A 17,180-nucleotide genomic window follows, 5' to 3' on the forward strand; every position below is an offset into this window, starting at 1 on the left:
AAAAGTTGCCAATTTGAAATCAACAGTATTAATAATTGATGCTTTTACTGAACACTGACAATTTTTTTAAGATTGAACTAGATATCATAAAGAGCATTGGCATAAAATTTGTCAGACCTCAAATGTGAAGCCAGATGGATGAGTGGCTAGTAGAACAGTTCAGTGTTAAAACGACCAATTAAATACCGATTTTAAAATGTCTTTGTAGTTGCGATAGCTGCTGGCCGAAAACTTGCCCATAGACTTTTTGAAGGCAAAGAAGATTCCAAATTAGACTATGAGAATATTCCTACGGTGGTCTTCAGCCACCCACCTATTGGGACAGTGGGACTCACTGAAGGTAGGTCTTGAAAAAGATGGTCATTTATAATTTCATTCCCCACCCCATCCCCCAACTTCAAGCTAGGCCTCTGTCAGCTGCCTAAAGCTCTCATCCCACCTGTAAGACACTCCTTTTTGGTTATTATATAGTCACAATTCCAATTTCCCCCTCAACTACTAATACTTTGAGAGTGCAATTCCTTTCTTTCACATTGACTCATCTGTTTGGTCGTTAGCATTTTATTTTAAATTCATTACAAACTTAAAGAAAATTATAAGACAGTACAGAGGCTTCTTGCATACACTTAACACTTTTGCTTTATCATTCTTTCCTTCTTTCTTTACACACACATACACTTAAGGATATATTTCCTAAGAAAGGCTGTTGGCCTTATATAAGCACAGTACAAAGCTCAAAGTGAGAAAATTTAAATTGATTCAGTATTATCAGTTTTTTCAAACTTTGCCAGTTATCTCAAAGATGTCCTTAGCATTTTTCTGAGTCAAAATTCAATCGAGGATTAGCGCACTATGTTTAGCTTTCATATCTGTTTAATGTCCTTTAATCTAGAGACAAAACCCCATATTTTTTTGCTTTGTCTTTTCCTAACTCTGACGTTAATTTTGTAGAATGTCTCTTATGTTGGTTTTATTTGACATTTCTCCATGATTTGATTCAGGTTATGTCTTTCTAACCATCAACTCTTAGAAAGCCCAGTTGTCGTTGTTTAGCTTTTTTGATAGATGCAGCTTTTATGTGTATTACAGATCAGGCGATTTGTAAATATGGACAAGAAAATGTGAAGATCTATTCGACCTCCTTTACCCCGATGTATCATGCAGTTACCAGAAGGAAAACAAAATGTGTGATGAAAATGGTTTGTGCCGACAAAGAGGAAAAGGTACGGGGAAAATCCAGTAAGCTAAACATTGCTCTCTATGGCTGGCAGGAAGAGCAGTCTTTTGGTGGGATGCAGAGAGAATGATTCAGTCCCATTTTTACTGGCCTTACATAGTGGGATTCTTCATAGTGTTTTGTCTGGAGTAAAAGTTTCCACTGATTTTTGGAAATAAGGGGCAAGGTTGAAAGCCACAGAAAGTCATCATCATTGACCACTGGCCAGAATAGAGAGGAAACTCAAAAGTACTGACAAGTGTCAGAATTGTAAAATACATTTAAATTTGTGAAGAAGAGAACGTTTATTCAATCACATTTTCTGAGATAATCCATTGTGGATTTCTGGTGAGAAATAATGTGGGGATCTTAATGTACCCTCAAATAAAGTTCAGGTGAGTTCAACAGATAATTGGGAAAATTGAAACTATAAATACCTAGAAGAATGTATAAATAACTGTCCCTCTGAGCTTAAGGATTGCTAACTTAAAAGCAATTTAAGAAATCAGCAGGAAAAAATTGAATGATAGTACTACATGAAAACTAAAAGTTTCTTTTAAGGGGGTTTCACTTTTTATTTTTATTGATATATATTACATAGTCACATACCATGTAATCATCCAAAATATATACTCACTGGTTCACAGTGTCATCATATAACTGTGCATTTATTATCACAATCAACTTTTTTTTGCCTTTTTTGCGAAAAATACGAAAAAGCAATAAATTTCTAAGCACATCGCCAAGAATTAGTACAGAAGAGATTTCAGAGATTGGTATGAATTACAATTCCACAATTTTAGATTTTTACTTCTAGCTGCTCTAAGGTTCTGGAGACTAAAAAATATCAATAAAATGATTCAGCAATTCTACTTTTTTGTTAAACTCTACCTTCTCTGTATAACTCCACCATCACCTTTGATCTTTCTCCCATTTAAAAGTTTATTTTAAGATAAAATCAGCAGGCTTTAAGCTGGGGCAACATAACAAGAAACATGGTAGAGGATTTAATATTAATAATTATAAAGACATTGTATAAATCCATATAAAAGCATTCACCTTCAATAGGTAAATGGGTGGCAGATATGACTAGAAAATAAATATGGCTAACATGGGAGGAAAAGTTAATCTCCCTAAAGGAAATGCAAATAAAAATAACAATGAGATGCCATTATCTTGTCCTGCCAAGTTCCCAATGATAAATAAATAACACCCTGTGTTGGCAGGATGCTAAGAAATAGGAACTTTCATAAACTGATTAAGTTATAAATTGGTACATCTGGAGATGAAGGAATCGAGCCTTTTTTTAGAAAGTTCGTAATACTTTTTGACCTATTAGTTCTACTTAAGGTAGTCTATTCTAAGGAATTTTCTGAAACGTAGATAATAATTTATATAATTATTTGCATCTCTGAAAGAAAAAAGATGAAAGATACCTAAATTCTAGCAGTGTGGAATATTGAAGTACATTTTTGTACAACCAGATGATAGACTATTGTATAGCTAGTAAAAAAAATATTTCTGAAGGGTTTTAGTAATATGGAGGAAATGTTAATGATACAAGGTGAAGAAAGAAAATAGAATAGAAAATTTTGTATGCTTCATGATTTCAACTATGTAAACATACGCATCGAGCAGGGAAGAAAATGAAAGAAATATGCTAAAGTGTTAGTGGTGACTATCCATTTTTAGGAAGGTACTTTTCTAATTTTTTCAATTCTCTATTATGATTAGATTTTCTTTTTTATTTTTAACAACAGCTTGATTGAGATATGCTTCATATACCATAAATTAACCCTTGTCAAGAGTGTTTTAGTACATTCAAGAAATTATATAATGATCACCACTATCTAATTTTAGAACATTTCTATCACCCCAGAAAGAAACTCTACCCACTTCCTCCTTCCCCCAGCCCTTGGCAACCACTCATCTATTTTGTCTCTGCGGATTTGCTTATTCGGGACATTTTATATAAATGGAATCATATGATATGTAGCCTTTTGTGCCTGGCTTTTTTCCTTTAATATGTTTTCAGTTTACATCCATGTTGTAGCGTGTATCAGTGCCTCATTCTATTTTTATGACTGAATGATATTCCAGATATGAACATACCCCATTTTATTTATTCATTCATCAATTGGCGGACATTTAGATTGCTTCCATTTTTGGGCTATTATGAATGATGCTATGAACATTGATGTAAAAGTTTGTATTTTTAATCCTTTTGGGCATATACTTAGAAGTGGGATTGCTGTTTTATGATAACTCCATTTAACATTTTGAGGAACTGCCAAATTGTTTTCCAAAGCAGCTGCACCATTTTGCATTCCCCCCCACCCCCAGCAATGTTCAAGGGTTTCAGTTTTTCTACATCCTCACCAATACTTGTTATTATCTGTCTTTTGGCTATAGCCATCCTAATGGGTGGGAAGTCGTATTTGCGTTTGAACAGGCTTTCTTTTTATTATTTAAAAAACAGGTTGTGTGTTGGTATTGTCAGCCTGCTGGGCTCTTTCTACTAATTGAAGTAAGTAGAAGCCAGCAATATGCCTTCAGACCATAGTTTTGTGAGGGAGAGTGGCTTAACGGAAGCCTCAGGAGTAATTTCCAACTTCCATTATCAAGAAGAAAGTGGTCTATATCTTTTTCTGTGGCCCCTTACTCAAGCCACTAGGCAGTATAGTCCCTACCGTACAGAATTTAATATCGCTGAGGATTGGCAAAAGCCGAGGTTTAGGGCCAAGAGACAAAAGTAAGAGGATTAGTGGCCAAAATGGGTGCTATTTCTTAGGCCCTGAAAGTTCCTCATATCACTTGTTCTTTCATATAAGTTATCATTCATTTGTTTTATGATCATTACCTAAATCTGCTATAGACTAAGAATATGGAGAGGAATAACGTAAAGTTTCTGCCATCAACAGAGGCTCCGTATCATTTCACTAATCGATCGCTAATCGATTCAGTAGATTTGATCACAGTATCTAAAAATCTGCTCGTGTTTAATTAGTGCATTGAGATATACTTGATTTTTTTAATGCCACCATTTAAAAATATATATCTTTAATGGCAGATCTTCACACACATACCGTCCATACATGGTGTACAATCAGTGTCTCATAGTATTATCACAGAGTTGTGTATTTATCATCACAATGATTTTGAGAACAATTGCATCACTCCAGAAAAAGAGAGAAAAAGGAAAAAAACTCATACATTCCTCTTCCTCTTATTGCCCACTAGTGTTTTAATTTACCCATTTATTTTTACCCCTTTTCCCCTGGATAAAAGGAGCATCAGACACAAGGTTTTCACAACCCTGCAGTCACACTGTAGGAACTATATCATTATACAGTCGTCTTCAAGAATCAAGGCTACTAGAACATAGTTCAACAGTTTCAGGTATTTCCCTCCAGCCACTCTAATACACCATAAACTAAAAAGGGATATCAATATAATGTATAAGAACAACCTCCAGGATAACCTCTCGACTCTTTGAAATCTCTCAGCCACTGAAACTTTATTTTGTCTCATTTTCTCTCTTCCTCCTTTTGGTCAAGAAAGCTTTCTCATCCCGGAAGTTCTGTCCCATGTTGCCAGGGAGATTTACACCCCTGGGAGTCATGTCCCTTGTAGGGAAGATGCCACCATTTTTAATGAAATTTGATTGAGATATATTCACACACCATACAGTCCATCCAAAGTATACAATCAATGCCTCATAATATCATCACATAGTTGTGCATTTATCACCATAGTTGATTTTAGAACATTTCCATTACTCCAGGAAGTAAAAAGAAAGAGATAAAAAAGAGAACACCCAAAACATCCTGCACCCCTTATCGGACTTGTTTTTAAACAAATTATTTTTTGCGGCTACATTTGATTTTCTCTAATTCTGTTTTTTAATAGAACATTCACTAATAATTTAAAGACAGATTGAGAAACCTCACTGGAAAATGTGATTTGAAGCAACTGCCTTTTAATCATCATTCTTGTAGCCATCCAATGTATATAGACTGAGTACCTCCGAAGGGCCAATCTTTGTGCTGAGTCAAAGCGTAGACTGGTGAAAAAAAAAACTGGCAGGGTTCCCACCCTATAGAAATTAAAATGTCTGCTCTGGGTGGTGTGGTAGAGGCTCAGGGGCAGAATTCCCACCTGCCATGCCAGAGTCCTGGGTTCGTTTTCCAGTGCCGGTGCCTTGCCCATGTTAAAAAAACATGTCTGCTTGGAGAGATGGATGGTAATTGTACAGTCACACAAATAAAAATTAAATAACAGCTGTGACGACAAGCAAACTCACTGTCCTCCCCCTCTCTACATGGGACCTGACTCCCAGGGGTGCGGACCTTCCTGGCAATGTGGAACAGAAATCCTAGAATGAGCTGGGACCCAGCATCAAGGGATTGAGAAAACCTTCTCAACCAAAAGGGGGAAGAGAGAAATGAGACAAAATAAAGTGTCAATGGCTGAGAAATTTTAAACAGAGTCAAGAGGTCATCCTGGAGGTTATTCTTATGCATTATATAGATATCACTTTTTAGTTAAGGTGTATTGGTGAGGCTGGAGGGAACTGCCTGAAAATGTAGAACTATGTTCCAGTAGCCATGTTTCTTGAAGATGATTGTATAAAATACAGCTTTTGCAATATGACTGTGTGATTGTGAAAACCTTGTGTCTGATGTTCTTTTTATCTGCGGTATGGACAGATGAGTAAAACATATGGATTAAAAGTAAATAAATAATAGGGGGAACAAATGTTAAAATAAATAGTAGATTGAAATGGTAGTGATCAATGAAAGGGAGTGGTAAGGAGTATAGAAAAAAATAGGGGAAACAAAGGCTAAAATATATTGGGTAGATGGAAGTACTAGCCGTCAATGAGAGGAAGGGGTAAGGGGTCGCATAGATGAGTTTTTTTCTTTTTATTTCTTTTTCTGGATTGATGCAAATGTTCTAAGAAATTATCATGGTGATGAATATACAACTACGTGATGATATTGTGAGTTATCGATGATATACCAAGAATGGAATGATCGTTTGGTAAGAATGTTCGTGTTAGGAATACATTTCGACTGTGGAAAATTTACCAAGGTGTTATTGATCTCAAGAGATTATATTAATTAAAATAAGTTTTTAAGTTTAAAAAAAAAAGAATGTTCGTGTTTGCATATTGTTATGTTTAAAAAAAAATACTAAAGGCAAAAACAAAAAAAACAGAAATTTTACTTTATAAATATTCCCTTCCCCTTCAGGTGGTTGGGATCCATATGCAAGGAATTGGGTGTGATGAAATGCTGCAAGGCTTTGCTGTTGCAGTAAAAATGGGAGCAACTAAAGCCGACTTTGACAACACGGTTGCCATTCACCCTACCTCTTCCGAAGAGCTGGTCACCCTTCGCTGAGGACACAGAGATGTGCCGCTGGCAGCTGGACCAGAAGACCCACTGAGATGAACCAAATGTTTACTTCCTGTTCCAATGTTACGTGTTTCTGTATTTCATTAAGGATCTTTTTGTAGTAAAGAATCTTCAGTAAATAATAGAACTTATTCATGTAATTGAAATTTTTTTTTTAATCCAGAATTGATTTTCATTGGGTCATTTCTCAGCAAAATCAATATTTTTAAGTTTTTTTTTTTTAAATAGCTCTGTGATGGCTGTGAGTTTTTTGTTAGCTTCAGCCTCATCTCAACTATAAAACCATATGAAATACAAATAAATTAATCTACTTGAATGAATACAAAGGGAGATGACAGCACTTTTCATCGTTTAAATAATGCAAGTACACAGAATCGTTCTATATGTTTTTTTGAAGCCAGTACTGTGGTCTGTATATTGCCAAGCTGTTTCACGGATGTGACCCTTTCTCTAAAAATATACAGCGTGAGAGTCCTGCCCCCTTTGCTTTCATCCTTTCTTTTTTAAATGGTAAGACATTGTGTTATTTTTATGGGTAGAAGTGTATCAAACTTGGAAAAGGTTTGAACAGGCTTGTTAAATATCTCTGAGGGACATTGTACAAGTGATTCCAGAAAAGGACTTGACTACTTCAAATGTCCCTTCCTTTGCTAAGATTCATAATTCAGTCAATAATTTGGATATTTGTATGCATTATCATCTTTTTCTGAAAACTGCTCTAAAAGGTTGAAAATAAATCATTGTCTTCTTATAAAATTCAATGTTATGAACTTATGGATAGTGATTCATTTTCTAAAGACCAAATGTAGAGAAGAAACTTATAGCAATTGAATTTGAGAGAATGCTGTAGAAATCACTCAGGTGTAGCATTTTATTTTCATTAGACTTTACCTGCTAGATAACTGCTGGTTTGAAAGTAGGGCAGAATCTTTTGATTAGATTGTTTCCATGGAGACTGTTCCACTGAATTGTGAGTGTGACCTTTTGATTGATTACTTCCATGAAGACGTGACATGCCCATTTGTGGGTGTGGTGTTTTGATTAGATGGAGATGTGACTCCGCCCATTGAAGGTGGGTCTTGATTAGTTTACAGGAGTCCTTTAAAAGGGGAAACATTTTGAAGGAAGCATAGACACTTAGAAACTGTTGCTTCAGAGCCAACAGAGACACAGATGTTTGGAAATGCAGAAACCTTAGGAGATGCCAGGAACTGAGAGAGCCAACAGAAGCTAGACAGGAACCAGAGTCAACACAGAGAGAGAGAGACATTTGGAGATACAGAAATAAACACCCTTGGGAAAGCTGTTTGAAACCAAAAGCCTAAGGACCGGCAGATGCCAGCCATGTGCCTTCCCAGCTGACAGAGGTGCTCTGGACCCATCAGCCTTTCTTGAGTCAGGGTATCTTTCCTGGATGCCTTAGTTCAGACATTTTTATAGCCTGAGAACTGTAAACTTATAATTTAATGAATTCCTTTTTTAAAAGCTGTTCCAGGGCAGTGCAACAGTGGCTCAGTGGCAGAATTCTCACCTGCCATGCTGGGGACCTGGGTTCGATTCTCAGAATCTGCCCATGCCAAAAAAAAAAAAAAAAGAGGGGAAAAAAAGCTGTTCCATTTCTGGTATATTGCATTCCTACAGCATTTAGCAAACTAAGACAGTAATTTAGTTGGATTTGTCCATGGCTTTTATTAGTGATACAGTGCTACTGCATTCTTTTTTCAAGCTTTTACTGAACGTCTTTCTTGTGGGCTGTCTAGACGTATACCACAGACTATTTGGCTTAAACAACAGGAATTTATTGTCTCGTAGTCTTGGAGACTAGAAGTCCAAAACTATCAGCAGATCATGCTTTCTCCAAAATCTGTAGAATTGTGGTGATGGCTCACCAGCAGTCCATAACTTCATCTCTGCCTCCATGATACGGAGAGCACCATGATATGTGGTCTGTGTCCTTCTGTCTCCTCGTCATTCCTACTCCTGGATCCAAATTTCCCCTGCTTATAAGGACTCCAATCAAATTGGACTAAGGCCCACTCTGATTCAGTTTGGACTATCTTACTAGGATCTATCCTATTTATAAATGAGTTCACACCCACAGGACCAGAGGTTAGGACTTGAACATGTCTTTGTGGGGATGCAATTCAATCCCTAACATGAGCCATGGCCAGGTTACTGCCTGGACTTCTCAAGTAGGCCCGATGCCAATGAAAGAAAAGAATCACAGTGATAACTAGGCTATGTAACTGATTTGAAGAAAAAAAAAAAAAAAGCCCCAAAACCTGGACATGGACTGACATAACCACTGTCTCCTCTTCCCTACCAGCCTATAGGGTGATGGGAAATACGAAGCTGTAAAAGGCAGCACACTGTACAATGTCTCACTTCGTAGGTGCTCAAAAGATATTTGTTAAAGGAAAGGCATGGTACCTGCTTTCAAGTAATTGTAAATAGAAATGCCTTCTACATGGGAGAACTGAGGAAGGCTTTGAGAAGGTCAGGTAGGGTTTGGAATTTGGGGATTGTAGAGGAGGTCAGAGGGCAGGCAGAAGAACCAGTGATGGTAGGACTGGGCAAAGTATACATGGGAGATGGCAGAGTTTAGTGTGCCTGGGCTGTAAGAGTCTATTTTAGTCCCCTGTGGAATGTCCTTCCCACTTATTTACCTGGTGCCCTGGCTGTGTGTTGCTGCATAACAAATAACCCCAAAACTTAGTGGCTTAAAGTAGCAGCCATTTTATTGTGGGTCTAGAATTGGGGTAAGTCTTAGCTGGATGGTTCTTTTGCTGGTGGGGACAGAAGTCATTCGGTGGTGTTCAGCAGCTGGCAAACACAAGCTATCACATGTCCGGCAGTTTGGCAGGGATGGCCGGAAGCTGGGTTCAACTGGGACTGCCAACCAGTGTGCTTATACCTGGCCCATCCTCTGACCTCTCCCAGAGAACATTCCAAGAGTTCTAGGCAGGAGCTGCAAACCTTCTTATGACCCAACTCATAAGTTCTAGAACATCACTTCTGCCACATGTTGGTTAAGCAAGTCACAAAGGCCAGCCCAGATTCAAGGGAAAGGGAATTGGACTTCACCTCTCAGAAGGAGAAATGGTGAAGAAATGGGGGCCATCCTTAATCACCCACACCTGGAAATCTAGTTTTACAAGAATTGACTAAAGCATTCGCCTTGTGAAGACTTTCCTTTAAAAAAAGTCTTATGTATTTTGTTATATGTTCCTGTAACACCTCATATAGTAGGTCTACATTACACAGTCATGTCATGTATGTAATTTTGCACTTAGGACAATCATTTATATATTTTCTATGTTGGGTTTTAGGGTATCATTTCCTGCTATGTCATGCAGCAGATTTGGCTGCAAGACCATAAAGGTGTGTTACTGTGTGATTTCTTTTTTTTTTTTTTAATAAATGACAGACTATTTTTCAAATGATACAGATTGTATATGCTATGAGCATCTTTCTACTCCTGCAGGATTCAATATCCTGGGCTTCCAACATTCTTCAGGATTTGACAAGTCAAAATAAAAGTATAATTGAAATCTAGATATAAAAGACTGGTTTCTACTTAAAGTTGGTGTTTTTCTTCCTTATAGCTACTTAAAGTTGTTGCTTTTCGTCCTTATGGTATTCAAAATTTAAGAGAAAGAAAATTAATTCTGTCTTCTAGGTTTTTTTATTTTTATTTTATTTTATTTTTATTTTTTTAAATACCAAAAAACACAAAGAAAATGCAAACATTCCTATTTTGATCATTCCGTTCTACATATGTAATCAGTAATTCACAATCTCATCACATAGTTGCGTATTCATCATCATAATCAGTTCTTGGAACATTTGCATCTATTCAGAAAAAGAAATAAAACGAAAACAGAGAAAAAATTTATACATACCATACCCCTTACTCCTCCCTTTCATTGATCACTAGCATTTCAAACCAAATTTATTTTAACATTTGTTCCCTCTATTATTGTCTTCTAAGTTTTAAAAAAATATTTTTATTGATAAATCTTCATACACATACATTCCATACATCGTTATAAAATCAGTGACTCACAATATCGTCATGTAGTTGTGTATTTATCATCATGATAATTTTTTACAACATTTGCGTCACTCCTGAAAAAGAAAAAGAAAAACCTCATACATACCATACCCCGTCTATTAAGTTTTTAAAACATTGATATTGTGGATTCCTTTCATATTTAATTTTAAGTGATACTGCTTTGCACTCTTTATTTCCAGGCTATTAGGTACAACAAAGTGTAAACTCAATCAATACAGGGCTAGTAATATTGGTAATCCTTCAAAAGAAAAGAGATTCGAAAAGCATTATGTTTTTCAAAAACTATCAAATGGGGGCCTACTGGATATGTGTGTGTATATATATATATACACTAAAGCTAAAGACAGTTATATTAAGGAAATAGCTATTTTCATTAATTAGAGCTTTACTTATATGTAGTTCTGTGTGTGTGTGTGTATGTATGTGAGTGAATGAGATGATTGAGATTGTTTTTACTTCTGAAAACCCTCTAATTAGGTTAAATACAGATTGAGATATTCCGTCTTTTAACCAGGAATTATAAGAAAACCAGACTTTGTACATTCATGACAAAATGCAGTAGAGTATTGCTTAATTAATTAATGGGCTATATATTTAAACAGAAGTTTTAGTTGAGGGAAGGGCAAACATGATTCTGTATTTACAAATATACTGGTTATTCTTCCTTGTCTAGGAAGTTGAACCAAAGTTTAAGCAGATTAGAGGAAAGTGAGTCTGAAAAAATTCAATGCATTACATAAATACAGATGAAGTTATACAGTAAAGTCAGTTGGCATTTATTTTAATAATTATATACAGGGTCTTCCATTGCTTTACCTCCTTGCTCACAAGCAAGCGAGTTTAGTTACTCCATTCTTCTGATCAAACTGTCCATTGTGTCATTTCCTAGGACACTGTCACTACTGCTGAGCCTGGAAATGCTGCTGTAGTGTGTTGGCCTCCTCCATCCAACATTCTCTAGAAGGAGAAAGGAGGCACTCAGGAGGATGTCTGCTTTCTGTCGGTTGAATCTGGCAGTGTCTAATCCAACACTCCTGCTGGTCACTTTGTTCTTATCTTTACTTTTTATATAGCAGCTGGTTTTCCTCTCTGGTGTTTGAACAGCTGAATTCCACATACGTGGCCCCTGAAGGAATAGAATGTGCTTTGTAGCCAAATTCCCTTCACTGGCATGTCTCGATACAGGTGTAGGCAACACACTAGTCAGAAGCCAGCCACACTTGGCCAGAGTGTGCAGCAAAGGGCCATAATCCGTTTTCATTTCACAGCTCTCAATGACACTCCACTGTTCTATCAAGATGGCCTCAGTTTGTTTCCTACAAGAATCTGGAACTCCAGAACCTTCTTCATAGATAAACAGTTCTTCCAAAGATTTGGGCAAATGGTCCTCTTCTTCTGGAGATAGGCTGCTGGTGATCCTGGACTCCTGTCACATGGCCAGGCACATGGCAGTGTCTGCTGGTCTCTCCTTTTCTGGGGTTTGTTACTTCCAGCTTCTGGCTTCAGTGGCTTCCTCTCTGTTTCTGTACATTGTGATTTTTTTAAAATATATTTTTGTTGATAAAACTTAACATACAAACATTCCATACATGGTATACAATCAATGGCTCACAATATCATCACGTAGTTGTATATTCATCACCATGATCAGTTTTTTAAACATTTGCATCACTCCAGAGAAAGAAATAAAAAGAAAAAAAGAACAAAACCTCATTCATACCCTACCCCTTACCCCTCCCTCTCATTGACTACTAGTATTCCATCTACCCAATTTACTTAACTTTTGTTCCCCTATTATTTTATTTTATTTTTTTATTAATTAAAAAAAATCAACTAACACAACATTTAGAAATCATTCCATTCTACATATGCAATCAGTAATTCTTAATATCATCACACAGATGTGTGATCATCATTTCTTAGTACATTTGCATCGATTTAGGAAAAGAACTAGCAAAACAACAGAAAAAGATATAGAAAGATAATATAGAGAAAAAATAAAAATAATAATAAAAATATAAAAATATAAAAAAGAAAAAAACAAAAAACACAAACAAACAAACTAAAAAAACTATAGCTCAGATGCAGCTTCATTCAGTGTTTTAACATAATTACATTACAATTAGAGAGTATTGTGCTGTCCATTTTTGAGTTTTTGTATCTAGTTCTGTTGCACAGTCTGTAACCCTTCAGCTCCAATTACCCATTGTCTTACCCTGTTTCTAACTCCTGATGGTCTCTTACCAATGACATATTCCAAGTTTATTCTCTAATGTCGGTTCACATCAGTGGGACCATACAGTATTTGTCCTTTAGTTTTTGGCTAGTCTCACTCAGCATAATGTTCTCTAGGTCCATCCATGTTATTACATGCTTCATAAGTTTATTCTGTCTTAAAGCTGCATAATATTCCATCGTATGTATATACCACAGTTTGTTTAGCCACTCGTCTGTTGATGGACATTTTGGCTGTTTCCATCTCTTTGCAATTGTAAATAATGCTGCTATAAACATTGGTGTGCAAATGTCCGTTTGTGTCTTTGTCCTTAAGTCCTTTGAGTAGATACCTAGAAATGGTATTGCTGGGTTGTATGGCAATTCTATATTCAGCTTTTTGAGGAACCGCCAAACTGCCTTCCACAGTGGTTGCACCATTTGACATTCCCACCAACAGTGGATAAGTGTGCCTCTTTCTCCGCATCCTCTCCAGCACTTGTCATTTTCTGTTTTGTTGATAATGGCCATTCTGTTGGGTGTGAGATGATATCTCATTGTGGTTTTGATTTGCATTTCTCTAATGGCCAGGGACATTGAGCATCTCTTCATGTGTCTCTTGGCCATTTGTATTTCCTCTTCTGGTAGGTGTCTGTTCAAGTCTTTTTCCCATTTTGTAATTGGGTTGGCTGTCTTTTTGTTGTTGAGTTGAACAATCTCTTTATAAATTCTGGATACTAGACCTTTATCCGATATGTCGTTTCCAAATATTGTCTCCCATTGTGTAGGCTGTCTTTCTACTTTCTTGATGAAGTTCTTTGATGCACAAAAGTGTTTAATTTTGAGGAGCTCCCATTTATTTCTTTCTTTCTTCAGTGCTCTTGCTTTACGTTTAAGGTCCATAAAACTGTTTCCAATTGTAAGTTTCATAAGATATCTCCCTACATTTTCCTCTAACTGTTTTATGGTCTTAGACCTAATGTTTAGATCTTTGATCCATTTTGAGTTAACTTTTGTATAGGTGTGAGATACGGGTCCTCTTTCATTCTTTGGCATATGGATATCCAGTTCTCTAGGCACCATTTATTGAAGAGACTGTTCTGTCCCAGGTGAGTTGGCTTGACTGCCTTATCAAAGATCAAATGTCCATAGATGAGAGGGTCTATATCTGAGCACTCTATTTGATTCCATTGGTCGATATATCTGTCTTTATGCCAATACCATGCTGTTTTGACCACTGTGGCTTCATAATATGCCTTAAAGTTCGGCAGCGTGAGACCTCCAGCTTCGTTTTTTTTCCTCAAGATACTTTTAGCAATTTGGGGCACCCTGCCCTTCCAGATAAATTTGCTTATTGGTTTTTTTTATTTCTGAAAAATAAGTTGTTGGGATTTTGATTGGTATTGCATTGAATCTGTAAATCAATTTAGGTAGGATTGACATCTTAACTATATTTAGTCTTCGAATCCATGAACACGGTATGCCCTTCCATCTATTTAGGTCTTCTGTGATTTCTTTTAACAGTTTTTTGTAGTTTTCTTTGTATAGGTTTTTTGTCTGTTTAGTTAAATTTATTCCTAGGTATTTTATTCTTTTAGTTGCAATTGTAAATGGAATTCGTTTCTTGATTTCCCCTTCAGCTTGTTCATTGCTAGTGTATAGAAATGCTACAGATTTTTGAATGTTGATCTTGTAACCTGCTACTTTGCTGTACTCATTTATTAGCTCTAGTAGTTTTGTTGTGGATTTTTCCGGGTTTTCGACGTATAGTATAATATTGTCTGCAAACAGTGATAGTTTTACTTCTTCCTTTCCAATTTTGATGCCTTGTATTTCTTTTTCTTGTCTAATTGCTCTGGCTAGAACCTCCAACATGATGTTGAATAATAGTGGTGATAATGGACATCCTTGTCTTGTTCCTGATCTTAGGGGGAAAGTTTTCAATTTTTCCCCATTGAGGATGATATTAGCTGTGGGTTTTTCATATATTCCCTCTATCATTTTAAAGAAGTTCCCTTGTATTCCTATCTTTTGAAGTGTTTTCAACAGGAAAGGATGTTGAATCTTGTCGAATGCCTTCTCTGCATCAATTGAGATGATCATGTGATTTTTCTGCTTTGATTTGTTGATATGGTGTATTACATTAATTGATTTTCTTATGTTGAACCATCCTTGCATACCTGGGATGAATCCTACTTCGTCATGATGTATAATTCTTTTAATGTGTTGCTGGATTCGATTTGCTAGAATTTTGTTGAGGATTTTTGCATCTATATTCATTAGAGAGATTGGTCTGTAGTTTTCTTTTTTTGTAATATCTTTGCCTGGTTTTCGTATGAGGGTGATGTTGACTTCATAGAATGAATTAGGTAGCTTTCCCTCCACTTCGATTTTTTTGAAGAGTTTGAGCAGAGTTGGTACTAATTCTTTCTGGAATGTTTGGTAGAATTCACATGTGAAGCCATCTGGTCTGGACTTTTCTTTTTGGGAAGCTTTTGAATGACTGATTCAATTTCTTTACTTGTGATTGGTTTGTTGAGGTCATCTATGTCTTCTTGAGTCAAAGTTGGTTGTTCATGCCTTTCCAGGAACCCGTCCATTTTATCTACATTGTTGTATTTATTAGCATAAAGTTGTTCATAGTATCCTGTTATTACCTCCTTTATTTCTGTGAGGTCAGTAGTTATGTCTCCTCTTCCATTTCTGATCTTATTTATTTGCATCCTCTCTCTTCTTCTTTTTGTCAATCTTGCTAAGGGCCCATCAATCTTATTGATTTTCTCATAGAACCAACTTCTGGTCTTATTGATTTTCTCTATTGTTTTCATGTTCTCAATTTCATTTATTTCTGCTCTAATCTTTGTTATTTCTTTCCTTTTGCTTGCTTTGGGGTTAGTTTGCTGTTCTTTCTCCAGTTCTTCCAAGTGGACAGTTAATTCCTGAATTTTTGCCTTTTCTTCTTTTCTGATATAGGCATTCAGGGCAATAAATTTCCCTCTTAGCACTGCTTTTGCTGCGTCCCATAGGTTTTGATATGTTGTGTTTTCCTTTTCATTCGCCTCCAGATATTTACTAATTTCTCTTGCAATTTCTTCCTTGACCCACTTGTTGTTTAAGAGTGTGTTGTTGAGCCTCCACGTATTTGTGAATTTTCTGGCACTCCGCCTATTATTGATTTCCAACTTCATTCCTTTATGATCCGAGAAAGTGTTGTGTATGATTTCAATCTTTTTAAATTTGTTAAGACTTGCTTTGTGACCCAGCATATGGTCTATCTTTGAGAATGATCCACCTTTTTCTCAAAGTGTATCCTGCTGTTGTGGGATGTAATGTCCTATAAATGTCTGTTAAGTCTAGCTCATTTATAGTAATATTCAGATTCTCTATTTCTTTATTGATCCTCTGTCTAGATGTTCTGTCCATTGATGAGAGTAGTGAATTGAAGTCTCCAACTATTATGGTATATGAGTCTATTTCCCTTTTCAGTGTTTGCAGTGTATTCCTCATGTAGTTTTGGGCATTCTGGTTCGGTTCGTAAATATTTATGATTGTTATGCCTTCTTGTTTAATTGTTCCTTTTATTAGTATATAGTGTCCTTCTTTGTCTCTTTTAACTGCTTTACATTTGAAGTCTAATTTGTTGGATATTAGTGTAGCCACTCCTGCTCTTTCCTGTTGTTATTTGCATGAAATATCTTTTCCCAACCTTTCAATTTCAACCTATGTTTATCTTTGGGTCTAAGATGTGTTTCCTGTAGACAGCATATAGAAGGATCCTGTTTTTTAATCCATTCTGCCAGTCTATGTCTTTTGATTTGGTAATTCAGTCCTTTAACATTATTGTTATTATTGTTTGGATAATATTTTCCTCTACCATTTTGCCTTTTGTATTATATATATCATATCTGATTTTCCTTCTTTCTACACTCTTCTCCACACCTCTCTCTTCTGTCTTTTCATATCTGACTCTAGTGCTCCCTTTAGTATTTCTTGCAGAGCTGGTCTCTTGGTCACAAATTCTCTCAGTGAATTTTTGTCTGAAAATGTTTTAATTTCTCCCTCATTTTTGAAGGACAATTTTGCTGGATATAGAAGTCTTGGTTGGCAGTTTTTCTCTTTTAGTAATTTAAATATATCATCCCACTGTCTTCTAGCTTCCATGGTTTCTGCTGAGAAATCTACACATAGTCTTATTGGGTTTCCCTTGTATGTGATGGATTGTTTTTCTCTTGCTGCTTTCAAGATCCTCTCTTTC

The 17,180-nt window shown here is 36.2% G+C and overlaps 1 protein-coding gene across 2 annotated transcripts in view; it reads left to right on the forward strand.

Annotated features, from left to right (window-relative positions):
• Positions 1–8,917, forward strand: part of GSR (glutathione-disulfide reductase) — a 72,326-nt gene extending 63,409 nt beyond the window's left edge. The window contains exons 11-13 of one of the 2 annotated variants that reach the window (XM_077144432.1): positions 209–340; positions 1,090–1,223; positions 6,472–8,917. In XM_077144432.1, the coding sequence (XP_077000547.1) occupies positions 209–340; positions 1,090–1,223; positions 6,472–6,621 (416 nt within the window). In that variant the 3' untranslated portion in view covers positions 6,622–8,917. Of the gene's footprint in view, positions 1–208; positions 341–1,089; positions 1,240–6,471 lie in introns of both variants that reach the window. The other variant, XM_077144433.1, reaches the window with a different exon arrangement.
• Positions 8,918–17,180: the final 8,263 nt, after the last annotated feature.

The sequence above is a fragment of the Tamandua tetradactyla genome, chromosome 26 (genome assembly GCF_023851605.1).
Source record: "Tamandua tetradactyla isolate mTamTet1 chromosome 26, mTamTet1.pri, whole genome shotgun sequence".
NCBI lineage: Eukaryota > Metazoa > Chordata > Mammalia > Pilosa > Myrmecophagidae > Tamandua > Tamandua tetradactyla.